We start from the raw sequence: 19,482 nt of genomic DNA on the forward strand, positions 1-19,482 counted from the left end.
CAGTCAGCAGAACTGCCAGGACTAGAACTGCTGGTCAGTACTTCCTTCCACTGCTTAGACGTACTTGGATTTTCCAAGAATCTGATTTTGGTGAACCTCTACAGCTCAGGGCAAAAGACAGGACAGAGCAGCCTGGTCCTACCCGTCTTAAAACCTCCCTGAGCCCCAGATGATAACGCCCGCCTGGGTGGAGAGCCAGTGAAGGGTTCCTGATTCAATGCACAGAAAACAAGTTTCTCAGCCTAAAATCTAGAGGCTGGAGGCAGCTTCTTGCCCTAGAGCCGATTTCAGACACCCAACCTGTTCAGTGGAAACCCAAGGGGCCAGAGTTCAAAGTGCAGCTAAGTCGTTGCTGAGGGACAGATTTGGCTGGTGAATCTGGGGACAACCCTTAGAGGAAGTTTAACAACAAAATGAAATTTCAGTCAGTCTGGAACTTAGGGAGCACCGTCCAAAGATACTCCCACGTGGCAGGTGGGTAGATGGAGGCCCAGAGTGTCAAGAACTCGTCCAGAGTCAGGCAGGGAGCCACTGACACAGCTAAGACTAGAACAACGGGTCCACAGCATTTTCCATTTCTGGAAGCCAGAGTTGGGGCTTCTGCCTGCCGGCCTAAATTGCTCACCTCCCTCCTCATTTCCAGGACTCGGTGGCGGCAAAATCCAGGTAGCCTGCCCTAGGGCCACCTATCTACGCCTGAGGTATGCAGCGGGACCTGTGGCGCCAGTCCCCGGGCCCCACGACCTACCTGCCTCACGGGGAAGTAGGTCAGGAAGGAAGCTGCAGCCCCACGGCCGCTAGGGAGAACGGAGAAGCCGCAGACACTCGGCGGCGACCCTTTTCTTGGGAATCCCAGCCCTCCTCCTGCCTCTCCAGCTCTCCCACCCCGCCCCCTCCGCCCCGCCTCTCCCTGCCCACCCCACTTCCCCTCTGGGTCTTCTCTGCTCCTTCCTGCCTCTCCTTCACCTCCGAGGACCCGGTGCTCCAGTCATCATCCCTCACCACCCTCCTCTGGCCTCCTCGTCCCATCCAGGACCTTCTATGCCCCTTCATAAGACCCCACACCCTCACAGTTCCCGGTCCCGCACCTGACCAATCACCTTGATCGCTTTAGGCCCTCTCTGCGTGCCCCTGGCCTCCCCACCCTCGCCTAGTTGGCCTCCCGGTCGCTCACATTTACACTGTGTTCTCTCTGCTCTTTCCCCTCCTACCGCCCTACCCCCCACCCCTGGCAAGCCCCTCCTCCGCCTCCTGTGGTTTCAGACCCCTACACTCCCACCCCAGGTGCCCAGGCTGACTTGGGAGGAAGGGATTTCTGCACCTGTCTGGCTTGGTGAGTGCTGGGTAAAAAGCACCGTGCTCCACATCCACCAGGCATCTTTCCCTGGGCCCCTCTTCCCGGTCTTTGCTGTGGCTGACCAGACCATCTCCATCGTCCACTGACCAGTAGCCACAGGGAGGCCAGCTGTCCCTCCCCACCACCCTCTCAGGCCATGGTTCTACCCAGTGTCTTCTTCCCAAGTGCGGCCTGTGCCCCATGGGCGGCTTTGGGGGGAATCTGGGCCAACCATTAAATGCTGGGTATCTGGGGGAACCCGCTGCTCCCCGGGGCTTGGTTTTTCAAATCCACTGTCCATCTGTTCCTCTGAGGGTGCCTGCCTGCAACACACCCACTGGAAGCACTGCCTGACTAGGCAGAGCTCCAGCCAGTGCCCACCTGTGGTCACAGGGACGAACTTCTTTCCCAACTGCAATTGACGCATGCCCTCACCTAATGCCTTCTATGATACAGTGAGACCAGGGTGAGGCCTTCAAACCAGAAAGAGCCAAGGGAATAAGAGAGCCAGCCTTAGAGAACATGCACGTTATTAAAGACTTTAAAACACTGAAAAATTTCTTCCATGATCTTTGTTGGTAATTGGGCAAACCCCCCAGGTGCCAGCTCATATCTAGTGTTGTGTTTGCTGGGAGATGAATGTCTTCTTCACCCGCTATCCACATCCCCAGATACAAGCAGGAGACAGCTCAGCACATACAGCTGAAAGGGCCTGGGGACGGGGTTCTGGGCCCACATTGCTGAGACCATGGTCAAGTCCCTTCCTGTCCTCTGAGGTCACTGAGAACAGTGGTCCTCCTGTTTTGTTTCACCTGGGAACACGGTTCCAAGGCATTCTCACCTGCAACTTACCTGTAAGGCTCTTGGGCTCAAAGATGGAGGACAGGGCCTTCCCCACTCTGAAGTTCATTCAAGAATTTACTTAAACACTGGGTGGGCTTATCAACTTTTTCAGCTGCCATGACTTCTGAGGCCCTTGCAGCTGTGAAACCACAGCTCATGACCCTTGAGTGCTCACTGCTTGACAACTGGGAATTAATGTTTAGTCACTCGATCTTGGCACAAAGCCCAAAGAAGACAGACCCACAAGAGGTTTGGCCAAGTCTAAGAAGAGCTACCTGTCTTTGCCTGAGCACAGACTCTGCTTAAAGCCTAGGTCAAAGCCATTTCTTCTATGCGGCACCTAAAGGTCTTCATGCTATATTTCCCTCCCCCAGCCACCAATCTACCTCCCCACAGCAGCCTTGGGTCCACAGTTCATGGGCCTGCTGCCAAGAGTGCCCCTCTTATCTGTCTGCCCATCTGTGGGCCACTCCCAGTCCAGGGTCCACTCCAGAGCCCTCCCCAGCCGTTGGCACCAGGACATACACTGTGTATGTGCTTGTCTGTGCCTTTTACTTCTAGTACCCCTGGGCCTGGCACTGGGCAGGACACAGGTGTCCAGTAAATACCAACCAGAGAGGAGCATGAAAGGGGAAAGGCAGGAAGAGACATGGAATTTCTCCAATGATCCCCACCCCACCCCGCCCATTCCCTGCACTCCTGCCACTGGAGCTCCAGTCCCTGTTCCCTGTGCTGTCCCACCCCCACACTATCCCTGTGACCTGGGTGCCCTTCAACAATGCCATCCTTAGGACATCTTCCCTATTCTCCCTAGATCTCCACGGCGTCATGTCTCTCGTGACACAGATCACTTCCTACTAGAAGTCAGGCCAATGGGCTCTGGAGTCAGACCTGCCTAAATGAGAACCCCAGCTCCTGCAGGTGCTAGCTGTGACTCAGGCAGGCTACCTAACCCACGAATCCCTTTCCTCATCTGTAAGGTGGAAGTCAGACTTGCAAGGCCCACCAGGGTCATGTATACTACACAAGGCCTTGGCAGAGGATCTAACACACTGCAGGCCTACATCAGCAGTGTCTTCTCACAACTGCAATTACAGTGTTCCTTGTCTAAAATTTCCTTCAGGGAATTCTCTGAGGACCCGGGGTTCGATCCCTGGTCAAGGAACTAAGATCCCACAAGCCACACGGCACAGCTAAAAAATTTTTTAAAAATTAAATTTCCCTTTCAGACTGTGCAATCCTAGAGAGCAGTGTCCTTACAGCTCAGCTTAGTGTCCTGGTTACCTAACTGAGCTCTTCTGATCTCTAGGCTTCCCAGGGGGAGAGTCACGGAGACTTCACGGATGGCAGAAGGACCCCAAGACCTCTGCTTCAACCCTAGCAGTTTCTCACTTTTCCTGTTGGGTTCCACATAAGTACTCCCATCAAAAAAGGCCTGCTGCTAAAAGAAAGTTTGAAAGTGCTGGTTTTGAAGCTAGTTGGGCCCTAGTGAGTCTTGTTGGAGGTGAGGGGGACCCCCGTTGAAATAGGGACATGGGTGTGATGAATGAACCCTCTCAGAGACCAGAGCTGGTTAGTGGGGCAGGACTGAAACATGCACTCACTGCTTTATAGTCAGAACATCTTCTAGAGGCTGCAGGGGGAGGGGCAAAGGCCAGATTTGGGAAGTTAAGGGCTCCCCGTCTCCACTGTTGGTTGGCCCCGACCACTGCCCTCACCAGACTCAGATCCTTGTGGGGGAGCCCTCCAGGTGGTCAAGGGCAGGCAGGAGATGGGACAATGAGGGGAGAAAGTGTTCCTGGGGTACAGAATCCTTGACCGCAGGGTCCAAAGGCTCGGGGCCAGCCACCAGGAAGCTGTGCATGCCTGCAGCCCGTGCTCCCTTGTAATCACATTGGTAACTGTCCCCGATATGGGCTGCCTCTGCGGGTTCCACCTGAGCAAGGCACAAAGCCTCACGGAAAATGCGGGGGTCGGGCTTGGGCCAGCCGGCAGCCTCAGAGGTCAGCACAAAGTCGAAGTGTTCCCGCAGGCCAACACCCTCTAGGATGTCCTCTAGTCGTCGGTCAAAGTTGGAGACCACTGCCAGCCTCAGGCCTCGTTTTCGGCACCCGCTAAGGGTGGCCTCAGCCCCCTCCAACACCTGCCAGGTGCTAGGATCGCTGAGGTCCTGGTACAGTTCCTCAGCGATGGGAGCCACAGCCTGGGCATCCCGAACACCAGCTAGGTAGAAGGTCTGCTGGACCAAATCCAGCCACCACTGGCGGGAGGTGAGGCCTTGGCTCAGGCCATAGCTGGGGAAGCTCTGGCTCTGAGCCTCGAATGCCTGCGTGAAGGCCTGTCCCAGGGCCGCGGCTTCCACCTCCAGCCCGTGGGCCCGGGCCTTAGTGGCACATTCCACTCCCATGGGGTGGCGGCGCCTGAGCAGCGTGTCCTTCACGTCCCATGTCAACAGTCGTAACTGTAGCTGGTGCGCCATGGGTCTGCAAGAGGGGGTTCAGTCCACCCTAGGTCAGCCCCTGCTGAACAAGACCACCTTCACCCCTCAACCTGATGGTCTTCTCTTTCCGGACTTTGTGGGTTAGATCAGCTGGCACATAGGTAACATCTTCACAGCAGAAAATCCTGGAATGAGAGGGCAAGGGAGGTGGAAGTTCAGGCCTTGGAGTCAGAGACAGACTGGGGAAATTCTGATGCTGCCAACTCACTGTGTGACCCGGAGTGTCTGTCTCTGAGGCTCTGTCTCCTCACGTGTAAGGAGAGCAGAGTGACTCAGCCTCCCAAGACTGCTGAACCAAATGAGATTTCTCTGTTCCTTCCACCTATTATGTGCTAGATGCTAGGAAAGGGACAGATTTGTAGCCCTCGTGACATTCACAGGCATTAAAGAACAGGGGATACAGCTATCAGACAAAGAAGGAAGGCAGCAGGTACCATGAGGATATCAGTCCAGAACCCGATTTAGACTTTGTTGTCGGGGAGCTTCCTAAGCAAGTGAAGTTTCAGTGGAGATTGGAGAATGCCGAGTCAGCAAATGTGCTGGGTTGCACATAGTCACTCACTCCTGCCCGACTCTTTGCGACCCCATGGACTGTAGCCTGCCAAGCACCTCTGTCCATGGGGATTCTCCAGGCAAGAATAGTGGAGTGGGTTGCCATGCCCTCCTCCAGGGGATCTTCCCAACCCAGGGATCCAACACAGGTCTCCCGCACTGCAGGCAAATTCCTTATGGTCCGAGCCACCAGGGAAGCTCAAGAATACTGGAGTGGGTAGCCTATCCCTTCTCCAGGGGAACTTCCTGACCCAGGAATCGAACCGGGGTCTCCTGCATTGCAGGCAGATTCTTTAGCAGCTGAGCTACCAGGGAAGGAAATCTCATTTAGTCCAGCAGTGGGTTGCCATGCCCTCCTCCAGGGGATCTTCCGATGCAGGGATGGAACCCAGGTCTTCTGCATTGCAGGCCGACTCTTTACTGAGCCTCCAGGGAAGCCCTGGGCCTTGTAGGTCAAGACTAGGAAACAATTATTTTGACTGCTATTACTATTGTTGGGAATGTGAAAAACAGGAGAGTCTTAGCAAACCATCTGATCAACCCCTTAATCAAGGGGAAAGACTGAGCCAGAGAGGGATAGATCTTTGCCTCAGGTCACAGCCAGTCAGCAGAACTGCCAGGACTAGAACTGCTGGTCAGTACTTCCTTCCACTGCTTAGACGTACTTGGATTTTCCAAGAATCTGATTTTGGTGAACCTCTACAGCTCAGGGCAAAAGACAGGACAGAGCAGCCTGGTCCTACCCGTCTTAAAACCTCCCTGAGCCCCAGATGATAACGCCCGCCTGGGTGGAGAGCCAGTGAAGGGTTCCTGATTCAATGCACAGAAAACAAGTTTCTCAGCCTAAAATCTAGAGGCTGGAGGCAGCTTCTTGCCCTAGAGCCGATTTCAGACACCCAACCTGTTCAGTGGAAACCCAAGGGGCCAGAGTTCAAAGTGCAGCTAAGTCGTTGCTGAGGGACAGATTTGGCTGGTGAATCTGGGGACAACCCTTAGAGGAAGTTTAACAACAAAATGAAATTTCAGTCAGTCTGGAACTTAGGGAGCACCGTCCAAAGATACTCCCACGTGGCAGGTGGGTAGATGGAGGCCCAGAGTGTCAAGAACTCGTCCAGAGTCAGGCAGGGAGCCACTGACACAGCTAAGACTAGAACAACGGGTCCACAGCATTTTCCATTTCTGGAAGCCAGAGTTGGGGCTTCTGCCTGCCGGCCTAAATTGCTCACCTCCCTCCTCATTTCCAGGACTCGGTGGCGGCAAAATCCAGGTAGCCTGCCCTAGGGCCACCTATCTACGCCTGAGGTATGCAGCGGGACCTGTGGCGCCAGTCCCCGGGCCCCACGACCTACCTGCCTCACGGGGAAGTAGGTCAGGAAGGAAGCTGCAGCCCCACGGCCGCTAGGGAGAACGGAGAAGCCGCAGACACTCGGCGGCGACCCTTTTCTTGGGAATCCCAGCCCTCCTCCTGCCTCTCCAGCTCTCCCACCCCGCCCCCTCCGCCCCGCCTCTCCCTGCCCACCCCACTTCCCCTCTGGGTCTTCTCTGCTCCTTCCTGCCTCTCCTTCACCTCCGAGGACCCGGTGCTCCAGTCATCATCCCTCACCACCCTCCTCTGGCCTCCTCGTCCCATCCAGGACCTTCTATGCCCCTTCATAAGACCCCACACCCTCACAGTTCCCGGTCCCGCACCTGACCAATCACCTTGATCGCTTTAGGCCCTCTCTGCGTGCCCCTGGCCTCCCCACCCTCGCCTAGTTGGCCTCCCGGTCGCTCACATTTACACTGTGTTCTCTCTGCTCTTTCCCCTCCTACCGCCCTACCCCCCACCCCTGGCAAGCCCCTCCTCCGCCTCCTGTGGTTTCAGACCCCTACACTCCCACCCCAGGTGCCCAGGCTGACTTGGGAGGAAGGGATTTCTGCACCTGTCTGGCTTGGTGAGTGCTGGGTAAAAAGCACCGTGCTCCACATCCACCAGGCATCTTTCCCTGGGCCCCTCTTCCCGGTCTTTGCTGTGGCTGACCAGACCATCTCCATCGTCCACTGACCAGTAGCCACAGGGAGGCCAGCTGTCCCTCCCCACCACCCTCTCAGGCCATGGTTCTACCCAGTGTCTTCTTCCCAAGTGCGGCCTGTGCCCCATGGGCGGCTTTGGGGGGAATCTGGGCCAACCATTAAATGCTGGGTATCTGGGGGAACCCGCTGCTCCCCGGGGCTTGGTTTTTCAAATCCACTGTCCATCTGTTCCTCTGAGGGTGCCTGCCTGCAACACACCCACTGGAAGCACTGCCTGACTAGGCAGAGCTCCAGCCAGTGCCCACCTGTGGTCACAGGGACGAACTTCTTTCCCAACTGCAATTGACGCATGCCCTCACCTAATGCCTTCTATGATACAGTGAGACCAGGGTGAGGCCTTCAAACCAGAAAGAGCCAAGGGAATAAGAGAGCCAGCCTTAGAGAACATGCACGTTATTAAAGACTTTAAAACACTGAAAAATTTCTTCCATGATCTTTGTTGGTAATTGGGCAAACCCCCCAGGTGCCAGCTCATATCTAGTGTTGTGTTTGCTGGGAGATGAATGTCTTCTTCACCCGCTATCCACATCCCCAGATACAAGCAGGAGACAGCTCAGCACATACAGCTGAAAGGGCCTGGGGACGGGGTTCTGGGCCCACATTGCTGAGACCATGGTCAAGTCCCTTCCTGTCCTCTGAGGTCACTGAGAACAGTGGTCCTCCTGTTTTGTTTCACCTGGGAACACGGTTCCAAGGCATTCTCACCTGCAACTTACCTGTAAGGCTCTTGGGCTCAAAGATGGAGGACAGGGCCTTCCCCACTCTGAAGTTCATTCAAGAATTTACTTAAACACTGGGTGGGCTTATCAACTTTTTCAGCTGCCATGACTTCTGAGGCCCTTGCAGCTGTGAAACCACAGCTCATGACCCTTGAGTGCTCACTGCTTGACAACTGGGAATTAATGTTTAGTCACTCGATCTTGGCACAAAGCCCAAAGAAGACAGACCCACAAGAGGTTTGGCCAAGTCTAAGAAGAGCTACCTGTCTTTGCCTGAGCACAGACTCTGCTTAAAGCCTAGGTCAAAGCCATTTCTTCTATGCGGCACCTAAAGGTCTTCATGCTATATTTCCCTCCCCCAGCCACCAATCTACCTCCCCACAGCAGCCTTGGGTCCACAGTTCATGGGCCTGCTGCCAAGAGTGCCCCTCTTATCTGTCTGCCCATCTGTGGGCCACTCCCAGTCCAGGGTCCACTCCAGAGCCCTCCCCAGCCGTTGGCACCAGGACATACACTGTGTATGTGCTTGTCTGTGCCTTTTACTTCTAGTACCCCTGGGCCTGGCACTGGGCAGGACACAGGTGTCCAGTAAATACCAACCAGAGAGGAGCATGAAAGGGGAAAGGCAGGAAGAGACATGGAATTTCTCCAATGATCCCCACCCCACCCCGCCCATTCCCTGCACTCCTGCCACTGGAGCTCCAGTCCCTGTTCCCTGTGCTGTCCCACCCCCACACTATCCCTGTGACCTGGGTGCCCTTCAACAATGCCATCCTTAGGACATCTTCCCTATTCTCCCTAGATCTCCACGGCGTCATGTCTCTCGTGACACAGATCACTTCCTACTAGAAGTCAGGCCAATGGGCTCTGGAGTCAGACCTGCCTAAATGAGAACCCCAGCTCCTGCAGGTGCTAGCTGTGACTCAGGCAGGCTACCTAACCCACGAATCCCTTTCCTCATCTGTAAGGTGGAAGTCAGACTTGCAAGGCCCACCAGGGTCATGTATACTACACAAGGCCTTGGCAGAGGATCTAACACACTGCAGGCCTACATCAGCAGTGTCTTCTCACAACTGCAATTACGGTGTTCCTTGTCTAAAATTTCCTTCAGGGAATTCTCTGAGGATCCGGGGTTCGATCCCTGGTCAAGGAACTAAGATCCCACAAGCCACACGGCACAGCTAAAAAATTTTTTAAAAATTAAATTTCCCTTTCAGACTGTGCAATCCTAGAGAGCAGTGTCCTTACAGCTCAGCTTAGTGTCCTGGTTACCTAACTGAGCTCTTCTGATCTCTAGGCTTCCCAGGGGGAGAGTCACGGAGACTTCACGGATGGCAGAAGGACCCCAAGACCTCTGCTTCAACCCTAGCAGTTTCTCACTTTTCCTGTTGGGTTCCACATAAGTACTCCCATCAAAAAAGGCCTGCTGCTAAAAGAAAGTTTGAAAGTGCTGGTTTTGAAGCTAGTTGGGCCCTAGTGAGTCTTGTTGGAGGTGAGGGGGACCCCCGTTGAAATAGGGACATGGGTGTGATGAATGAACCCTCTCAGAGACCAGAGCTGGTTAGTGGGGCAGGACTGAAACATGCACTCACTGCTTTATAGTCAGAACATCTTCTAGAGGCTGCAGGGGGAGGGGCAAAGGCCAGATTTGGGAAGTTAAGGGCTCCCCGTCTCCACTGTTGGTTGGCCCCGACCACTGCCCTCACCAGACTCAGATCCTTGTGGGGGAGCCCTCCAGGTGGTCAAGGGCAGGCAGGAGATGGGACAATGAGGGGAGAAAGTGTTCCTGGGGTACAGAATCCTTGACCGCAGGGTCCAAAGGCTCGGGGCCAGCCACCAGGAAGCTGTGCATGCCTGCAGCCCGTGCTCCCTTGTAATCACATTGGTAACTGTCCCCGATATGGGCTGCCTCTGCCGGTTCCACCTGAGCAAGGCACAAAGCCTCACGGAAAATGCGGGGGTCGGGCTTGGGCCAGCCGGCAGCCTCAGAGGTCAGCACAAAGTCGAAGTGTTCCCGCAGGCCAACACCCTCTAGGATGTCCTCTAGTCGTCGGTCAAAGTTGGAGACCACTGCCAGCCTCAGGCCTCGTTTTCGGCACCCGCTAAGGGTGGCCTCAGCCCCCTCCAACACCTGCCAGGTGCTAGGATCGCTGAGGTCCTGGTACAGTTCCTCAGCGATGGGAGCCACAGCCTGGGCATCCCGAACACCAGCTAGGTAGAAGGTCTGCTGGACCAAATCCAGCCACCACTGGCGGGAGGTGAGGCCTTGGCTCAGGCCATAGCTGGGGAAGCTCTGGCTCTGAGCCTCGAATGCCTGCGTGAAGGCCTGTCCCAGGGCCGCGGCTTCCACCTCCAGCCCGTGGGCCCGGGCCTTAGTGGCACATTCCACTCCCACGGGGTGGCGGCGCCTGAGCAGCGTGTCCTTCACGTCCCATGTCAACAGTCGTAACTGTAGCTGGTGCGCCATGGGTCTGCAAGAGGGGGTTCAGTCCACCCTAGGTCAGCCCCTGCTGAACAAGACCACCTTCACCCCTCAACCTGATGGTCTTCTCTTTCCGGACTTTGTGGGTTAGATCAGCTGGCACATAGGTAACATCTTCACAGCAGAAAATCCTGGAATGAGAGGGCAAGGGAGGTGGAAGTTCAGGCCTTGGAGTCAGAGACAGACTGGGGAAATTCTGATGCTGCCAACTCACTGTGTGACCCGGAGTGTCTGTCTCTGAGGCTCTGTCTCCTCACGTGTAAGGAGAGCAGAGTGACTCAGCCTCCCAAGACTGCTGAACCAAATGAGATTTCTCTGTTCTTTCCACCTATTATGTGCTAGATGCTAGGAAAGGGACAGATTTGTAGCCCTCGTGACATTCACAGGCATTAAAGAACAGGGGATACAGCTATCAGACAAAGAGGGAAGGCAGCAGGTACCATGAGGATATCAGTCCAGAACCCGATTTAGACTTTGTTGTCGGGGAGCTTCCTAAGCAAGTGAAGTTTCAGTGGAGATTGGAGAATGCCGAGTCAGCAAATGTGCTGGGTTGCACATAGTCACTCACTCCTGCCAGACTCTTTGCGACCCCATGGACTGTAGCCTGCCAAGCACCTCTGTCCATGGGGATTCTCCAGGCAAGAATAGTGGAGTGGGTTGCCGTGCCCTCCTCCAGGGGATCTTCCCAACCCAGGGATCCAACACAGGTCTCCCGCACTGGAGGCAAATTCCTTATGGTCCGAGCCACCAGGGAAGCTCAAGAATACTGGAGTGGGTAGCCTATCCCTTCTCCAGGGGAACTTCCTGACCCAGGAATCGAACCGGGGTCTCCTGCATTGCAGGCAGATTCTTTAGCAGCTGAGCTACCAGGGAAGGAAATCTCATTTAGTCCAGCAGTGGGTTGCCATGCCCTCCTCCAGGGGATCTTCCCGATGCAGGGATCGAACCCAGGTCTTCTGCATTGCAGGCCGACTCTTTACTGAGCCTCCAGGGAAGCCCTGGGCCTTGTAGGTCAAGACTAGGAAACAATTATTTTGACTGCTATTACTATTGTTGGGAATGTGAAAAACAGGAGAGTCTTAGCAAACCATCTGATCAACCCCTTAATCAAGGGGAAAGACTGAGCCAGAGAGGGATAGATCTTTGCCTCAGGTCACAGCCAGTCAGCAGAACTGCCAGGACTAGAACTGCTGGTCAGTACTTCCTTCCACTGCTTAGACGTACTTGGATTTTCCAAGAATCTGATTTTGGTGAACCTCTACAGCTCAGGGCAAAAGACAGGACAGAGCAGCCTGGTCCTACCCGTCTTAAAACCTCCCTGAGCCCCAGATGATAACGCCCGCCTGGGTGGAGAGCCAGTGAAGGGTTCCTGATTCAATGCACAGAAAACAAGTTTCTCAGCCTAAAATCTAGAGGCTGGAGGCAGCTTCTTGCCCTAGAGCCGATTTCAGACACCCAACCTGTTCAGTGGAAACCCAAGGGGCCAGAGTTCAAAGTGCAGCTAAGTCGTTGCTGAGGGACAGATTTGGCTGGTGAATCTGGGGACAACCCTTAGAGGAAGTTTAACAACAAAATGAAATTTCAGTCAGTCTGGAACTTAGGGAGCACCGTCCAAAGATACTCCCACGTGGCAGGTGGGTAGATGGAGGCCCAGAGTGTCAAGAACTCGTCCAGAGTCAGGCAGGGAGCCACTGACACAGCTAAGACTAGAACAACGGGTCCACAGCATTTTCCATTTCTGGAAGCCAGAGTTGGGGCTTCTGCCTGCCGGCCTAAATTGCTCACCTCCCTCCTCATTTCCAGGACTCGGTGGCGGCAAAATCCAGGTAGCCTGCCCTAGGGCCACCTATCTACGCCTGAGGTATGCAGCGGGACCTGTGGCGCCAGTCCCCGGGCCCCACGACCTACCTGCCTCACGGGGAAGTAGGTCAGGAAGGAAGCTGCAGCCCCACGGCCGCTAGGGAGAACGGAGAAGCCGCAGACACTCGGCGGCGACCCTTTTCTTGGGAATCCCAGCCCTCCTCCTGCCCCTCCAGCTCTCCCAACCCGCCCCCTCCGCCCCGCCTCTCCCCGCCCACCCCACATACCCTCTGGGTCTTCTCTGCTCCTTCCTGCCTCTCCTTCACCTCCGAGGACCCGGTGCTCCAGTCATCATCCCTCACCACCCTCCTCTGGCCTCCTCGTCCCATCCAGGACCTTCTATGCCCCTTCATAAGACCCCACACCCTCACAGTTCCCGGTCCCGCACCTGACCAATCACCTTGATCGCTTTAGGCCCTCTCTGCGTGCCCCTGGCCTCCCCACCCTCGCCTAGTTGGCCTCCAGGTTGCTCACATTTACACTGTGTTCTCTCTGCTCTTTCCCCTCCTACCGCCCTACCCCCCACCCCTGGCAAGCCCCTCCTCCGCCTCCTGTGGTTTCAGACCCCTACACTCCCACCCCAGGTGCCCAGGCTGACTTGGAAGGAAGGGATTTCTGCACCTGTCTGGCTTGGTGAGTGCTGGGTAAAAAGCACCGTGCTCCACATCCACCAGGCATCTTTTCCTGGGCCCCTCTTCCCGGTCTTTGCTGTGGCTGACCAGACCATCTCCATCGTCCACTGACCAGTAGCCACAGGGAGGCCAGCTGTCCCTCCCCACCACCCTCTCAGGCCATGGTTCTACCCAGTGTCTTCTTCCCAAGTGCGGCCTGTGCCCCATGGGCGGCTTTGGGGGGAATCTGGGCCAACCATTAAATGCTGGGTATCTGGGGGAACCCGCTGCTCCCCGGGGCTTGGTTTTTCAAATCCACTGTCCATCTGTTCCTCTGAGGGTGCCTGCCTGCAACACACCCACTGGAAGCACTGCCTGACTAGGCAGAGCTCCAGCCAGTGCCCACCTGTGGTCACAGGGACGAACTTCTTTCCCAACTGCAATTGACGCATGCCCTCACCTAATGCCTTCTATGATACAGTGAGACCAGGGTGAGGCCTTCAAACCAGAAAGAGCCAAGGGAATAAGAGAGCCAGCCTTAGAGAACATGCACGTTATTAAAGACTTTAAAACACTGAAAAATTTCTTCCATGATCTTTGTTGGTAATTGGGCAAACCCCCCAGGTGCCAGCTCATATCTAGTGTTGTGTTTGCTGGGAGATGAATGTCTTCTTCACCCGCTATCCACATCCCCAGATACAAGCAGGAGACAGCTCAGCACATACAGCTGAAAGGGCCTGGGGACGGGGTTCTGGGCCCACATTGCTGAGACCATGGTCAAGTCCCTTCCTGTCCTCTGAGGTCACTGAGAACAGTGGTCCTCCTGTTTTGTTTCACCTGGGAACACGGTTCCAAGGCATTCTCACCTGCAACTTACCTGTAAGGCTCTTGGGCTCAAAGATGGAGGACAGGGCCTTCCCCACTCTGAAGTTCATTCAAGAATTTACTTAAACACTGGGTGGGCTTATCAACTTTTTCAGCTGCCATGACTTCTGAGGCCCTTGCAGCTGTGAAACCACAGCTCATGACCCTTGAGTGCTCACTGCTTGACAACTGGGAATTAATGTTTAGTCACTCGATCTTGGCACAAAGCCCAAAGAAGACAGACCCACAAGAGGTTTGGCCAAGTCTAAGAAGAGCTACCTGTCTTTGCCTGAGCACAGACTCTGCTTAAAGCCTAGGTCAAAGCCATTTCTTCTATGCGGCACCTAAAGGTCTTCATGCTATATTTCCCTCCCCCAGCCACCAATCTACCTCCCCACAGCAGCCTTGGGTCCACAGTTCATGGGCCTGCTGCCAAGAGTGCCCCTCTTATCTGTCTGCCCATCTGTGGGCCACTCCCAGTCCAGGGTCCACTCCAGAGCCCTCCCCAGCCGTTGGCACCAGGACATACACTGTGTATGTGCTTGTCTGTGCCTTTTACTTCTAGTACCCCTGGGCCTGGCACTGGGCAGGACACAGGTGTCCAGTAAATACCAACCAGAGAGGAGCATGAAAGGGGAAAGGCAGGAAGAGACATGGAATTTCTCCAATGATCCCCGCCCCACCCCGCCCATTCCCTGCACTCCTGCCACTGGAGCTCCAGTCCCTGTTCCCTGTGCTGTCCCACCCCCACACTATCCCTGTGACCTGGGTGCCCTTCAACAATGCCATCCTTAGGACATCTTCCCTATTCTCCCTAGATCTCCACGGCGTCATGTCTCTCGTGACACAGATCACTTCCTACTAGAAGTCAGGCCAATGGGCTCTGGAGTCAGACCTGCCTAAATGAGAACCCCAGCTCCTGCAGGTGCTAGCTGTGACTCAGGCAGGCTACCTAACCCACGAATCCCTTTCCTCATCTGTAAGGTGGAAGTCAGACTTGCAAGGCCCACCAGGGTCATGTATACTACACAAGGCCTTGGCAGAGGATCTAACACACTGCAGGCCTACATCAGCAGTGTCTTCTCACAACTGCAATTACAGTGTTCCCTGTCTAAAATTTCCTTCAGGGAATTCTCTGAGGACCCGGGGTTCGATCCCTGGTCAAGGAACTAAGATCCCACAAGCCACACGGCACAGCTAAAAATTTTTTTAAAAATTAAATTTCCCTTTCAGACTGTGCAATCCTAGAGAGCAGTGTCCTTACAGCTCAGCTTAGTGTCCTGGTTACCTAACTGAGCTCTTCTGATCTCTAGGCTTCCCAGGGGGAGAGTCACGGAGACTTCACGGATGGCAGAAGGACCCCAAGACCTCTGCTTCAACCCTAGCAGTTTCTCACTTTTCCTGTTGGGTTCCACATAAGTACTCCCATCAAAAAAGGCCTGCTGCTAAAAGAAAGTTTGAAAGTGCTGGTTTTGAAGCTAGTTGGGCCCTAGTGAGTCTTGTTGGAGGTGAGGGGGACCCCCGTTGAAATAGGGACATGGGTGTGATGAATGAACCCTCTCAGAGACCAGAGCTGGTTAGTGGGGCAGGACTGAAACATGCACTCACTGCTTTATAGTCAGAACATCTTCTAGAGGCTGCAGGGGGAGGGGCAAAGGCCAGATTTGGGAAGTTAAGGGCTCCCCGTCTCCACTGTTGGTTGGCCCCGACCACTGCCCTCACCAGACTCAGATCCTTGTGGGGGAGCCCTCCAGGTGGTCAAGGGCAGGCAGGAGATGGGACAATGAGGGGAGAAAGTGTTCCTGGGGTACAGAATCCTTGACCGCAGGGTCCAAAGGCTCGGGGCCAGCCACCAGGAAGCTGTGCATGCCTGCAGCCCGTGCTCCCTTGTAATCACATTGGTAACTGTCCCCGATATGGGCTGCCTCTGCCGGTTCCACCTGAGCAAGGCACAAAGCCTCACGGAAAATGCGGGGGTCGGGCTTGGGCCAGCCGGCAGCCTCAGAGGTCAGCACAAAGTCGAAGTGTTCCCGCAGGCCAACACCCTCTAGGATGTCCTCTAGTCGTCGGTCAAAGTTGGAGACCACTGCCAGCCTCAGGCCTCGTTTTCGGCACCCGCTAAGGGTGGCCTCAGCCCCCTCCAACACCTGCCAGGTGCTAGGATCGCTGAGGTCCTGGTACAGCTGCTCAGCGATGGGAGCCACAGCCTGGGCATCCCGAACACCAGCCTGGTGGAAGGTCTGCTGGACCAAATCCAGCCACCACTGGCGGGAGGTGAGGCCGTGGCTCAGGCCATAGTTGGGGAAGGTCTGGCTCTGAGCCTTGAACGCCTGCCTGAAGGCCTGTCCCAGGGCCGCGGCTTCCACCTCCAGCCCGTGGGCCCGGGCCTTAGTGGCATATTCCACTCCCACAGGGTGGCAGAGCCTGAGCAGCGTGTCCTTCACGTCCCATGTCAGCAGTCGTAACTGCAGCCGGTGCGCCATGGGTCTGCAGGACGGGTGCCAGTTCACCCTAGGTCGGCCCTTGCCTCAGGTCCCAGGATGTTGAGCTGGACAAGACCACCCCCAACCTGATGGTCTTCTCTTTCCAGACTTCGTGGGTTAGATCAGCTGGCACGTAGGTAACATCTTCACAGCAGTAAATCCTGGAATGAGAGGGCAAGGGAGGTGGAAGTTCAGGCCTTGGAGTCAGAGACAGACTGGGTTCAAATTCGGATGCTGCCAACTCATTGTGTGACCTGGAGTGTCTGTCTCTGAGGCTCTGTCTCCTCATGTGTAAGGAGAGCAGAGTGACTCAACCTCCCAAGACTGCTGAACCAAATGAGATTTCTCTGTTCCTTCCACCTATTATGTGCTAGATGCTAGGAAAGGGAAAGATTTGTAGCCCTCGTGACATTCACAGGCATTAAAGAACAGGGGATACAGCTATCAGACAAAGAGGGAAGGCAGCAGGTACCATGAGGATATCAGTCCAGAACCCGATTTAGACTTTGTTGTCGGGGAGCTTCCTAAGCAAGTGAAGTTTCAGTGGAGATTGGAGAATGCCGAGTCAGCAAATGTGCTGGGTTGCACATAGTCACTCACTCCTGCCAGACTCTTTGCGACCCCATGGACTGTAGCCTGCCAAGCACCTCTGTCCATGGGGATTCTCCAGGCAAGAATAGTGGAGTGGGTTGCCATGCCCTCCTCCAGGGGATCTTCCCAACCCAGGGATCCAACACAGGTCTCCCGCACTGCAGGCAAATTCCTTATGGTCTGAGCCACCAAGGAAGCCCAAGAATATAGGAGTGGGTAGCCTATCCCTTCTCCAGGGGAACTTCCTGACCCAGGAATCGAACCGGGGTCTCCAGCATTGCAGGCAGATTCTTTAGCAGCTGAGCTACCAGGGAAGGAAATCTCATTTAGTCCAGCAGTGGGTTGCCATGCCCTCCTCCAGGGGATCTTCCCGATGCAGGGATCGAACCCAGGTCTCCTGCATTGCAGGCAGTCTCTTTACCATCTGAGCCTCCAGGGAAGCCCTGGGCCTTGTAGGTCAAGATAAGGAAACAATTATTTTGACTGCTATTACTATTGTTGGGAATGTGAAAAACAGGAGAGTCTTAGCAAACCATCTGATCAACCCCTTAATCAAGGGGAAAGACTGAGCCAGAGAGGGATAGATCTTCCTCAGGTCACAGCCAGTCAGCAGAACTGCCAGGACTAGAACTGCTGGTCAGTACTTCCTTCCACTGCTTAGACGTACTTGGATTTTCCAAGAATCTGATTTTGGTGAACCTCTACAGCTCAGGGCAAAAGACAGGACAGAGCAGCCTGGTCCTACCCGTCTTAAAACCTCCCTGAGCCCCGATGATAACGCCCGCCTGGGTGGAGAGCCAGTGAAGGGTTCCTGATTCAATGCACAGAAAAGTTTCTCAGCCTAAAATCTAGAGGCTGGAGGCAGCTTCTTGCCCTAGAGCTGATTCCAGACACCCAACCTGTTCAGTAGAAACCTAAGCGACCAGAGTTCAAAGTGCAGCTAAGTCGTTGCTGAAGGACAGATTTGGCTGGTGAATCTGGGGACAACCCTTAGAGGAAGTTTGACAACTAAATGAAATTTCAGTCAGTCTGGAACTTAGGGAGCCCCGTCTAAAGATACTCCCACGTGGCAGGTGGGTAGATGGAGGCCCAGAGTGTCAAGAACTCGTCCAGAGTCAGGCAGTGAGCCACTGGCACAGCTAAGACTAGAATAACGGGCCCACACAGGTAGCTTGCCCTGCTGCTGGTGCTGCTAAGTCGCGTCAGTTGTGTCCGACTCTGTGCGACCCCATAGACGGCAGCCCACCAGGGTCCGCCGTCCCTGGGATTCTCCAGGCAAGAACACTGGAGTGGATAGCTTGCCCTAGGGCGACCTATATACGCCTGAGGTATGCAACAGGACCTAGTGGCGCCAGGCCCCGGCCCCCACGACCTACCTGCCTCACCGGGAAGTAGGTCAGGAAGGAAGCTGCAGCCCCAATGCCGCTGGGGAGACGGAGAATCCGCAGACGGTCGGCGGAAACCCTTTCTTGGGAATCCCAGCCCTCCTCCTGCCCCTCCGCCCCCTCCACCCCCTCCTCCCCGCCTCCTCCCCGCCTCCTCCTCCCCGCCTCCTCCTCCCCGCCTCCTCCTCCCCGCCTCCTCCTCCCCGCCTCCTCCTCCCCGCCTCGTCCTCCCCGCCTCCTCCTCTTCTTCCGCCCCTCGGCCTCCGATTCTCCGCCCCGCCTCCCTCCGCTCCGCCTCGTCCTTTCTCCGCCCCTCCTCGTTCGCTTCTCCCCGCCCCTCGCCTGTCACCGCCCCGCCTCCTCCACGTCTTCAGCCTCTCCGCCCCGCCCCTTCACCTTCCTCCGCCCCGCCCCTCCACCTCCCTCCGCCCCCCTCCTCTGCTTCTCCCCGCCCCACGGCTGTCACCGCCCCGCCTCCTCCACGTCTTCCGCCTCTCCGCCCCGCTCCTCCTCCTCTCTCCGCCCCGCCCCTCCACCTCCCTCCGCCCCGCCTCCTCCACTTCCGCGCCCCGCTCCGTCTCTCCCCGCCCTTTCGACTCTCCCCGCCCCTCGGCCTCTCCCCGCACCAGCTGCTTCCCCTCCGGTCTTCTCAGCTCCTTCCGGCCTCACCTTCACTTCACTGAATCCGGCGCTCTCGTCATCAGCTGTCACCACCCTTCACTGCCCTCCTCGTCCCTTCCATAACATTCTGTGCCCCTTCGTAAGACCCCCACACCCTCTCGGTTCCCGGTCCCGCACCTCACCAGTCAGCTTGATCGCTTTAGGCCTTCTCTGCGTGCCCCCGGCCTCCCCACCCTCGCCCAGGCGATCTCGCGGTCCCTCCCATTTACACTGTGCTCTCTCTGCTCTCCCCGCTCCTTCCGCCCCCCACCAAGTTCCTTCTCCGCCTCCCCTGGCTTCGGAGCCCCCCTCCACCCTGGTGCCCAGGCTGATTGGGAGGATGGGATTTCTGTCCCGGTCTGGCTTGGTGAGTGCTGGGTAAACTCGGGCAAGGTGCTGCCCCTCTCTGGTCTGAGTCCCCAGTCGGAGAGAATTGCTTTGTTGAAAACTTGTCTTAACCCAAGACAATTTGCTGAGGGTAGAGTCCTCTGTAGAAACCTGTTGGTTTTTTTTCTTTCTTTTG

General features: G+C 55.7%; 3 protein-coding genes across 6 annotated transcripts; all 3 read right to left on the reverse strand.

Annotated features, from left to right (window-relative positions):
* Positions 1-1,861: 1,861 nt before the first annotated feature.
* LOC145520677 (haloacid dehalogenase-like hydrolase domain-containing protein 3) lies at positions 1,862-6,726 on the reverse strand. Its single transcript, XM_081527770.1, has 2 exons — positions 6,581-6,726; positions 1,862-4,804 (listed from the first exon to the last, which is right to left on the reverse strand). The coding sequence occupies exon 2, from the start codon at positions 4,656-4,658 to the stop codon at positions 3,903-3,905; it is 756 nt and encodes a 251-aa protein (XP_081383896.1). The 5' UTR covers positions 4,659-4,804; positions 6,581-6,726; the 3' UTR covers positions 1,862-3,902.
* A 2,909-nt stretch (positions 6,727-9,635) lies between these two features.
* LOC145520679 (haloacid dehalogenase-like hydrolase domain-containing protein 3) lies at positions 9,636-10,490 on the reverse strand. The gene has a single exon (XM_081527802.1). It carries the CDS (start codon positions 10,488-10,490, stop codon positions 9,735-9,737), a length of 756 nt encoding a protein of 251 aa, XP_081383928.1. The 3' UTR covers positions 9,636-9,734.
* Positions 10,491-13,526: 3,036 nt separating this feature from the next.
* Positions 13,527-19,194, reverse strand: LOC145520704 (haloacid dehalogenase-like hydrolase domain-containing protein 3). 4 transcript variants are annotated; one of them, XM_081527893.1, is made up of 3 exons: positions 19,103-19,194; positions 18,291-18,339; positions 13,527-16,484 (listed from the first exon to the last, which is right to left on the reverse strand). In XM_081527893.1, the coding sequence occupies exon 3, from the start codon at positions 16,321-16,323 to the stop codon at positions 15,568-15,570; it is 756 nt and encodes a 251-aa protein (XP_081384019.1). In that variant the 5' UTR covers positions 16,324-16,484; positions 18,291-18,339; positions 19,103-19,194; the 3' UTR covers positions 13,527-15,567. The 4 variants fall into 4 exon arrangements, with proteins under 4 accessions (XP_081384019.1, XP_081383996.1, XP_081384008.1 ...); XM_081527870.1 differs by having other exon boundaries at positions 19,098-19,194; XM_081527882.1 differs by having other exon boundaries at positions 18,969-19,194.
* Positions 19,195-19,482: the final 288 nt, after the last annotated feature.

This window comes from Giraffa tippelskirchi, chromosome 1, assembly GCF_054371585.1.
Source record: "Giraffa tippelskirchi isolate mGirTip1 chromosome 1, T2T-mGirTip1v1.2.pri, whole genome shotgun sequence".
Taxonomy (NCBI): Eukaryota; Metazoa; Chordata; class Mammalia; order Artiodactyla; family Giraffidae; genus Giraffa; species Giraffa tippelskirchi.